Here is a 10,816-nt window from a genome sequence, read left to right on the forward strand (position 1 = left end):
CAGAGCTGCCTTTAGCCCCTGCTATCTTAGAAGGAGGGGAGGGAAGCCTGCTCCCCCAGGGTCATTCTGTTATTCTCTCTGCTTTTGCTTCCCTAAACACCACTGTACAGCAAGGCAGCAAGAGAAGTAGGTGAGAAAAGCCAGTGTGGGAGGAGTAGGAGAGATGCTGGCACCAATGCACAGCTGGGAACTGTAACAGAGAAAGTTCCCTTCTCAGTAGCACGTTTTTGAACTCTGCCCTGCGGCTTCTCCACAATGCCAGCCCTGCATGGGTCTGGTAGCAATTACTGTGCCCCCAGCAGGCAACATGGGCAATCAGACAGTGTTCACTGGAGCCTCTAGTCCTAGGCCAAACTAATGGCCCCCATGTGGTTAAGGCTCAGGGCAGGCAGCGTGCCCAGTAACTCTAGACAGCAAAGCCTCAAAGGCACTCCCAGAATTTTCTTGAAGCTGCCCAAGGCCCTCCCCAAAGCCACCCTCCCCTTCCAGGGAGAGAATCCCAGCCCTGGGCTCCTGAGCACTCTGGAATGCCACAGCTAATGCAAGGTAATTGTTACCAGACTAGCACACAACAGGAATGTCTGAAGCCAGACCAAGAGCAATGAAAAGCCTCTTAGGCACAATCTGAGCAGGACAGCTCCTATTCAGAGCAGACATAATAGTTGCTATTTCTCAGCCAACTCTCCCCCATTTCTTTCCCTACCTGCAAGCCCTGCTCTGTGCCATGGGATCCTTTTTGTGTCTCTGAGCCCAGGCCTGCATGGCCCAGGTTCTGAGACTATAATACTCCAGAAGAATCCTGCTCTCAAGCCCCCAAAACAAACAGGAGAGGTCATACAGAACTGGAGCATCTTACATTCATTTGCCTTGAAGCAGCTTATCCCCCTCCCAGGTGAGTCACCCAGCCAACAGTTACACCCAGGTGAAGAACACTGGGACTCCAACCAGAATCAAAATGCAAAGCCTTCCTCAAATGAGTGTGAAGCAGCACCAAGGAGCTGCTATACACCATGGCGTAGGTGGTTTGGTCTAGTGCTTAGACACCTGAAATATGGGTGCAGTCCAAATCAGCTCCCAGGGAGCTGGGAGTCCACAAGAGTCTAGCATCAGAACTAGACTTGGAAGCTGTAACCAAAGTCAGGACAGGTCAGGCTCAGAAGCTGAAGCTGGAGACAGGGTAAGACAAGGGTTACCTAGTGTTAGAAGCTGAAAGCCAGAGCCAAAGGTAGAGCCAGAATCAAAGCAGAGAACTGGAATCAGGAGATATCAAGGGTCTTACCAGGATCAGAAACCAGAGTCACAGCCAGGAAGCAAGCCAGGAAGCCAGCAAAGTGCATGGACAGTCAAGAGCAAGAATTTTCACTTTTGCCTAAACAAGGAGACTGGACTGGGTCTGGCATTTAAGAGCTGGCATAGGTGGGGCCTGTGGCCTCAGGGGATCTGCTTCCCTGGTCACTCAGTCCAGCTGGGACCAGGGCACTGATCTGGGCTTGCAGGGGATGCTTGCTATGGGGATGATTGCCCTGATCTCTTGGCTGGGACTGGCTGGATCAGAAGTGTAAACACTGGTGGTGCCATGACGGGGAGGGTGTTTAAGGAGGAGCCAGTGGAGGAACTGCAGGGAGCAGAAAGGTGGGAAAGGCCAGCTGTGTCCTCACCACCAAGGGGTGTAATATAACACAGCTACTAGTCTCTATCAGCCAGCATTGGGTGCTATAGAGGGCAAGAGAAAACACAAGGGTAAGACAAATCTGTTCCAGCCAGTGGGTGCTGAGGCAAAAGGGAAAGACTTCTCCACAGCATCCAGGTTTTGTAGCCATGCCCTTCAGGATGAGTGCCTGCTGAGTCCCCTGTACCAAAGCTCCCTGCCCGTGGCTGCCCCCCTAAGTCAGGGAAGCACATTGTCTCTGCCAGGGTTTCATAACCACCCAGCAGCAGCAGCAGCTTGTTGCAGGCTTTGTCAGAGAGGCTAGTGGTCACCTAGACAGTGACCCCTGACACAGGGTACATGCAGAGGATGGACTCTGGAGCCAGCTCTGTGGGAATGAGTTAATCACTGGAAAGCCCTTGGCTTCTCGTTTGGTTCCTTTATTCATTTAAGTGGGTTCCACTGTAATTGTAATAATTAAAAAATGCAAGGCATTTGGGTAACACTATGCAAATTATCCTAAAGGCAGTGGCAGTGAGGCTGATGCCATAGCAGGGCTAGGGAGCAGCCCTTGTCTCAGTTGCACAGCACCCCCTGGGACAGACATGGGGATGCCACGTGCAGACAGAGTGACCCTTCCCAGCTCTCTACGGAGATGGCTGCAGGGATCATCCCTGCCCCTCACCAGCCTAGGCCATGACCTGCACCCCCCCACAGCTGTGCCTACCTGTGCCAGAGAGGTGCTTAGGATGTGTGACTTTGGGAGAAGCTGAGCAATGGCATTGATTGGTTTGGTCTGTATATACAACTATGCTGGGGTTTGGGCTGCACATTTACAATGAACCCCACATGCTGAGGACTCCATAACAACACTGACAAGAGAGTTACATCCATTTACAAAGCTCAGCAGCTTTCTCACACCCCTAGGCTCTGGCCTGCACCTGAAGCTGGAGCAAGTGGGGAGGTCCATGATGTTATTCCTCCCTCCCCTGTCCTCCAGAACCCACACTCTGGAAACTTACAGCCGGAGTCCAGAAACCAGTGGGTGAAATGTCCCTCCCCCACCCATTGGGAGTCAGGGGAGCACACTCTCTGGCCCTGTGGACCTTGCAGGAGCCCCAGCCCTGCAGGGAGCTACAGGGTCTGTTTGCCACTCCCTTCACGGTCATCCTCAGCTACAGCAGCAGAGCCTTACCCATTGCCAGACTGCTCTCTGAGCACCACTGTACTCTGAGCAGGGCATCAGCTCCCTGTTCCCCCAAGGACAGTTATTTTTAACGTTGCCACATGGTTCTCAGAGGTCACATTCCCTCAGGGCTGCAGAAAGAGATATCTCGCGCTGACAATTTTTCCCCTTTGCAGTATTAGTTTCTGGTGTTTCTTAGGGCAACGCTGGGGTTTTACCCTTATCTGCTAGACACAAGAGTCTCGTTCCATCCCTCTGGCGAGGATGCGGATGGAACTCACAGAGGAGTACTGAGGTTGAAGCTCAGGAAAAGCTTCCAGGCAAGCTGCTGTATCAGGCTGTGGAATCGTCTCCCCAAAAGGAAGGATGTGGGGGTGCTACTCCTTCCCTTGGGACTTCTAAAAATGCTAGAGATGACATGATAGGGACAAGTCCTGCCCTGGCCCCCAGGAGGGGGTGTGAATGATCCAATATCTTCCATGAGCACATCCATGCCAAGCTGGTCCAAAAATGAATCAGCTGACACCTTGGGACAACCACCTTGAGTGGCTGACCTGTGTTCCTTGTTGTCTTCAGTGTTATACAGGTTAAGAGCATGCTGAAAATCTCCTGACATCCCTCCACACTTACAAGCATTGTAAAGCCATCAGGATAGTCAGTCAGTGAAAGAAGGGACTTGCTTACCTCACAGCTTATTGCACAGAGACATCTCACCCTGCACACAGGCATAATCCACAGGAAATACATTTAAGTTTTAGGGTGACATCAAGAACTGATGCTAGCTTAGCCAACATCTCAAGAGCAGCAAGCTGCAAAGGTTGGAGGTAATTTTGATGCCTCCTTATAATGTCCTGCCTCTGGCTTTGCCTCTTTAGGATCCGGGGATGTGACAGAAAACCAGGTGCTGTTTGATTGGTGAGTGTCTATGGGCTCCTCAGGCTCTCCCACAGGATGAGAATGATCCAGGAGCTGCATCTAGCATCTGCCTTGGATCTTCTCTAGCATTGGGTGAAGGGCATCATCTGGAATCTTTAAACAGTCTGCATTGTTCTGAGTGGTGAGCGGAGAACCCTCTAAACAAAGAGGCAAAGGAGAATATATTTATAACTCTGCCAAGTGGACCCTGAGTGCCAGCTTACCTAGCTGTGCCAATGTTCCTGTACTGGCACATGAGAAGGTGCTTAAAGGTTTTCTTGAAAGTGGCATTGCAGAGGGCATAACAGGCTGGATTGATGGTGCTGTTGACATAACAGAGCCAGTACCCAATGGACCACACAGTTTCTGGTACGCAGGTCTCGCAAAAGGTATTAATCAGGACCATCACGTTGTAGGGAGTCCATGTGAGGATGAAGGCCAACAGGATGGCAAATATAGTCCTGGTGACTTTCTTCTCCCGGGCTGCCATCTGGCGCTTCTTCCGCACCTGACTCCTGGCAATGCTGGCAAACTTCCTTGCCACATTGGCTGGACGGGAATTTGACAACGTGTTCTGGTCAGAGGCTCCTGACTTAGCTGGGACAATCTCAATGGCTGTGACACATTCACTACCAGTTTGCTTGGTGACTATCTTAATCTTAGACCACTTGGAAGCTGGGTTAACTCGTGGGTGGGCAGGGCTCTGCCCTTGCCCAGCTGGCAAAACTTCCAACACTGGCTTCTCCTTTGTGGTCTGAGTGATACTGACTGTGCTGGACTCATTAGAGGTCTCCTTCTCCTCCTGTTGGCCTGTAGGCTCTGTCTGCACTGAGGGCTGATCATCTACTTTCCCATTCCTCACCTCTTCCTTCACTTCTATCGCCTTCTTGGGAGAACTGTTATTCTGCTTGATCAGAGGACTCTTAAAGAAGCTGAGTGGCTTGGTTTTTTTCTCTTTCTTGCTCTCTGGTTTATGCCTCCTTATCCTGCTCCTGCTGGCCAGTGAGATATGGATGTACAGCACAGTCATGATGACCACAGGGAGGTAGAAAGCAGCAATGGCTGTCCCAAAGGTCACAGCTGGGTTGGACAGGAACTGGATGTAGCACTCCCGCTCCGGGACAGTCCTCTTCCCAACAATGAACTGCCAGAACAAGATGGCAGGTGCCCAGAGAACAAAGGACAATATCCAAGCTGCTGCAATCATCAATCCTGCCATCTTGGTGGTCCTCCTAGCTGGGTAGGTCAGGGGTTTGGTGACACAGAAGTATCGATCAAAGCTAATGATGAGTAGGTTCATGACAGAGGCATTGCTCACCACATAGTCCAGTGCCAGCCAGAGGTCACACACCACAGCCCCCAGAGGCCAATAGCCTTTTATGATATAGACTGTGTAAAGGTTCATGGAGAAGACCCCAATGATCAGATCGGCACAGGCCAGGCTGAAGAGGAAGTAGTTGTTGACCGTCTGGAGCTGGCGATTCACTTTGATGGACAGCATGACAAGGATGTTCCCCACCACCGTGACCAGGCTGAGAGAGCCGGTTACAGTAGCAATGAATATCAGCTCCACAGTCTTGTACTGGTTGGAGGGATACTGGATGGCCACCTCAGATCGGTTGCCATTGGTAAAGTTGTCATATGTATGGTTAGCCATCTTCATCTGCCAGGGCTGAGCAGAGATATTATGCATGGAGTCTGCAGATGGGGAAAAGACAGAAGAGAAAATATTATAAGTAGGCCTCCATCTCTTGTCCCTTGTCCTTGCCTTTGCAGCTCTGGGTTTGTGGGCTGCTTGTGCTTAGTTTCCCCAGTCTTTGACAATATTTCTATTTGTGTGATGTCTCTGGCTTCACAAAAGGTTTCCACTCTTCCTCCTTATCCCTTTCTCCCTAATTTGTTAAGTCCCATTCTCCCCGTCTCAATCTTGCCTGGCTCCACCATGTTATCTTTTTTTAGTCCTGAATTTTAGCCTTTATTAAATATTTGAGGCACACTGGCAGAGCTGCATGTAAGGTGTCCAGGGTTGGAGTATTAGGGAGGCAGGAGCAGGGGCAGCACTCCAGGTCAGGACAGAGTCATGGCAGTTTGACACCTTGCCCTTCACAGACCTTTCTTCTGAATTCAATATTAATGAGCAGAGGAAATGGTGGTGTTTACATCAACACAACAGACCAAATTCTACCCACTGACACCTCTGCAAGTCCAGCAGCTTGACTCAACTGGTACAAATGGAGCTCGCATCAGAAGGGAGCCCCTCTCCTCTCTTTTTTATGCTGTTTCCTTTTGACATCTCCTACCCAGAGGAATGGGATCAGTTCAGCCCTCCTTTCCTTCCTCCCACACTGGAGAAGAGGCCTGCACTTTATCCCTACAGAAGAAACTCCATAAGAAAAGCAGCTTCCATGAGCTTCTGTCTGGGCATGTAGGGAGCAGCTGGACAGACAGAGTAACTGCTCAGCCTGAACAGTCGTGTCTTTTTAAACCTCCGCATTTTCCCAGGACAATGTTGTTTTTAGCTAATGCTTGAAAATCTCACTGTCATCCCACTCCCGTCTGCCCCTATAACCCTCATCCCCAGGAGCTATTTATGGCAAGTTTGTGTTCAGGGACTGTGCAGCCTTGGAAGCACCTCTCAACCTCATTTTTAATTAGCACATGAGATTATGGAGAAACACAAAGGCTCAAAGAGACCAAAGAAAAGCCAAGGCAAGGCTCCAGCCAAGAGACCTCAACAGCCCCATACTCCAGGCTTTTGCTGTGGAAACACTGCCTTCTGCTGTCCATTCCCTGGACTGTACTGGTTAACTCATACCCTGTGCCTGATTCCTTGGGAAGGTGTGGTGGAAAAAGAAGGGTTTGGTGGAGTGGGATGGGGAGACTGCTTCCCTCTTATGGAAAGCCAAAGTAGTAGCCTCAGGTCTTACTTGTGCCCCCTGGTCCACGTGAAGCACCGTTTTTACCAGCAAAACGCATTGAGAGTGATGCAAAGTCACAAAGCAATGAAAGCAGCAAGTACCCAGCTTGGTTTCTACTCCCTGCATTATCATTCTACCCAGGCTTTAGTGGGAACCAGGCAATGATCTGACAAAGATCCTCGATTTAGCCATAGTGCAGATCCAACATGGGCAGCCACTGAGCAACTTTCTTCTCCATCTCCTCGCTGGCCACTGACAGGCTTTAACCTGCTCTTGGTGGGCCCCAGTGTGTGCCATTCCTGTGGCCAGTTTTGGTCCTCTGCCTTGCAGCTAAAAGAGCCAGGGGCCCAGCGAGGGTTGTGGTGGTTTGTGACAGAGGCACTTGTTCTCAGTAGCAGACTGAGCCCCAGATTCATTCTGCAGCTGCCCAGTGGGCAAGGTTTTCATTTTCCAGCCACCCAGACCAGGTCTGAATCAGAGCCTAAAGATAAGAGTCTCCATGCACCATGTCTCCACCTTCTGCTCCTTGGATGACAAAGTTCCCACCTCTTCCCCCAGTAACTGTCTGCCTTCATGTCTCTATAGCATTTCACAGAGCAATGCCTAACTTTAAACCTCTGCCCCCTGGCTGTTCACACCTTGAGCCACCCATCCTTACAAGACAATGGATTGACCAGCAGGTGTGTCTCATGGGTCAGTGGATCAGTAAGACCCAGAGGTAAGTAATCTGTAAAAGTCAAAAGTCAACAAGAAAGTCAGAGCACCTAGTCAAATTTGATGCACAGTCAGGAGAAACTCCCCAGCTCATCCTACAGCTACACCAGTTCCTCACACAACACCCAAAGGAGCACAAGACAGGGCCTTCAGTTTAACTGCTCACAGTGTGGGCTGTGTGGCCATTGCCCTGAGAGGTTCTGTGTTCCTAGCAGCACAGCCGGGAGGTGACCACACTGATCAACCATATCTGCTCAAGGCTAGAGGAGTATCTGCATGGCATGTCTTGCTCACTACTGTGTCCTAGTTTCTCTGGTGACAGAGGCTGGAGAAAATGAGACGGTTCCAGCTCTGAGCCACCAGCCTCTCCAGCCTCATGGGATGAGGCCTCCTCTGATGGGACCTTTGCAGTCCTTTAGGGACAGAATGCCTGTATGGGCTTTACATGTTTCCTCCCACTCCGGGCAGGGCTGACCACCCTGGGGCTCCCAACCTCTTTAGGTGTTTCTAGCAGTTAGGGCACTGCCCCCCTGGGCATGTTACTCAGAACAGTGATGTCCAGTAGAGGAGGGACAGCGAAGCAGATTCAGGGGTCCCATTGCCCAGATGACTGAATGGGCTCAGGTTGTACAGCCCTGCTACCTGTAAAAAGCTGAATGGCTTAGGGCCAGTTCCACAATTGCAGTGATCATGAAAACTGGATGATAGTGTATGCATCACACCCTCAGTAGTCTCCTGATGTCATGCAACCAGTTAAGTATGTTTAGGTCAGGTGTCAGCAGGCCTTAAGTAACCAGCTTTCTCAGAGCAAATTTTATGACACAGCCCATGGCTACCTCCCAGACTGGAAACAGCTCAGCCATGTTCCCAGAGTGCCAGACAACACTGTACCGAGTCCTTTCTTCAGACCCAGCAAGACACCGCTTGTATGCAACTGGGACCAATTTTGCAAATTTAGAACAAGGGTCCCATTTCAGGGAGTACTTGGGAAATCCTGAGCCACAGCCCTGAAATTTGGGGCTGTCCTGGAAAATTTGGAGTGGGTGGCTGTTTTGCATAGGCCTTCATGACTTATCTACAGACCCAGACAAAATAATAGAGTCTCCCATAGGGCCTTGCATCCTGGAAAGGCTTGTACTAGGGGGTTAAACAGAACTCACCTGGGTCTCTGTCAGCAAATTGCTGCTTCTGCAGAGCAAGACCTGCAGAAGAGAAAACAGCAGGCTTCTGGTCAGGTATGGTAATGAGAGCATAACCTGCAGCAATGGGAAAACCCAGGGCCCCACAGCACATTCTGGCTCTGTAAGGCTGGGTGCATCCAGCCTCTCCTGTCAAGCAAGCCCTCCTAGCCTGCACTTTCACCCAGTTTCTCAGGCAGGTTTGCAGCCCACACTGCGCTCCATGAGGCCCTGGCTAAACTGTTTTCAGTCCCCAATCTAGCTGGTTTAAAGCTAGCTCAGATGTATCTATGCAACCCTCCAGCCACAGCATCAGCAGCAGTGCTGACTTACACTAAATTGTCCAAGTTAAGAAAAGTCCAGCTGAGCCTCTTACATAAATTGTTTATAAAAAGCAGCAAAAGCTGAAGACAGAAAGCCTGGATTAGTCCAAACAAAAAGCTCCAGTGATACCACCCAAGGGCAACAATGAAATAATATGCGATAAACAAAAGGGGAATGGGCCTGGAAATGAACAGACCAGAGCTGGTGTGGTGGAAATTAGACCTAACTGGTGGACAAAATAATGGAGGGAGGGGCTGTTTTTCCTTTCTTGAGAATCAAAATGGCTTGAGTACAGGAAGGGGTGAGTTTTACCACCATGGCGGCCAGCCCCACCATCTCCTGGGACTCCAAACTCTAGCCTGATACTTATGGGCCTTTATCATCCTGATCCTGAGCAATGGTCTGATTAGACTGGGCCAAAGAAAGGAAACCAGATGACAACTGCTACCTTGCCTAAATTGGCTACATCCTGAATACTACCTGAATGTGAGTCTTAGGTTCCTGCCCTTACTCCCTCTTCAGGTTTCCTCATCCTTCCCTACTTTATGTCCTCTCTTCTCCTCTCTGCCTTCTTTCTGCGAGTTAGGCTACCTGTTAAAGACTGTCATTTTTGTAACTGCTATGAGCCTGTGACCAGAGAGGCAGCTTAGAAGTTGCCCACCAATGGTACAAGTTTGCCAGAACTTGGAAAGTTTAAGACTAAGTGGTGTCAATTTTTCTCCAGCAGCAAAGTTGCAAAAATGGTCAACACCGGTAGCACAAGCTGCATTTTCTGTCTCTGTCCTGTTTTTGTCCCCTTCTATGTGTTTGTCTTCTTTTGGCTTAAGGCAAATGGGATCAGGTTTTAATAGCAACAAAAAGTTCAGTGTTCCAGTTACTATTTTCTCCCCCAAAGGATAGCTATAGCCACTTTTCATACCATCTAAAAACTCTCAAATGGAGTTTTTTTTATAAAAAAAGAAAGATACTCTGTAGCCAAAAGAGAAAGGAATTAAAGGATATTGTTAAAATGAAAAAATTATTTCATACTTCATATCTTAAGTGCTTTAACTTTTATAGTTGCTGTTGGTTTTGTTCTGTGTCTAGTAAAAGATTAAAGTGATTCTAACAGGGATTGTTGCCATAAGTTGAAGCAGGCTGAGATCTCCGTACTCTGAAACCAAACTTTCTCTGAATGCTTAGCATTATACAGCGTCAAAGGTTTATTAATACTTGTACTTTCTAGGCCTGTTTATTTAATCAAAATTAACACAGCATAGTCTAGTGAACCAGCCAGACAGGCATGATTTGGTAAGCCATGCAGAAATACAAGGCTTAATGTGCACTGTAGTAATTTATAAGCTTAGAAAATAAGCAATTGTGTTTAATTGGTTTGAGAAACAAGTTAGTTTTAAAATCCTTGTATATGTTAGACCAAATACATAATACAAACCTCTTAATGTTCTTGCTTCAAAAATTAGAGATGTTTTAATTATTTTGTTTGTATAGTTATTCTTGTGTTAACCTTTCAACAAATGCTTTGTTTCTTTGTCTCTCTTATTTTGAGGTTTGTAGGTTTTGTTGGTGAGCTGTAAATGTTCACTGAAAGGGGCTGAAAGGGAGAAGTGGTAAAAAAATAATGTTTTAAACTATTGCTAAAGCAGACATTTATAAATGCTGCTATTGTCAGGATGCCAGCTTAATTCCAGGCTGCTGCTGTACTGACTTTGAACAGAGTTTCAAAATCTCCTGAAAGGGAAGTGTGGAATCAGTCGTTTTTGTGATTGCTTTGGTTTTGCATTGGGTTATTTGACGTTGTTGTGTTGGGCATGCAAGACCACGCAATGCTAAAGTTGCAGGTTAGATTACCATCATAATATGTTGCCATAATGACCATGTTGGCCTCATAAATGTTGGCAGTGAAACTGTTACCAGACTTAATATTAGACTTAAG

General features: G+C 48.5%; 1 protein-coding gene across 1 annotated transcript; it reads right to left on the reverse strand.

Moving 5' to 3' along the window:
• Positions 1–2,072: 2,072 nt before the first annotated feature.
• On the reverse strand, positions 2,073–8,695 carry CHRM4 (cholinergic receptor muscarinic 4). The gene is made up of 2 exons (XM_019476728.2): positions 8,542–8,695; positions 2,073–5,447 (listed from the first exon to the last, which is right to left on the reverse strand). Exons 1-2 carry the CDS (start codon positions 8,672–8,674, stop codon positions 3,970–3,972), a joined length of 1,611 nt encoding a protein of 536 aa, XP_019332273.2. The 5' UTR covers positions 8,675–8,695; the 3' UTR covers positions 2,073–3,969.
• Positions 8,696–10,816: the final 2,121 nt, after the last annotated feature.

The sequence above is a fragment of the Alligator mississippiensis genome, chromosome 2 (genome assembly GCF_030867095.1).
Source record: "Alligator mississippiensis isolate rAllMis1 chromosome 2, rAllMis1, whole genome shotgun sequence".
Lineage (NCBI taxonomy): Eukaryota > Metazoa > Chordata > Crocodylia > Alligatoridae > Alligator > Alligator mississippiensis.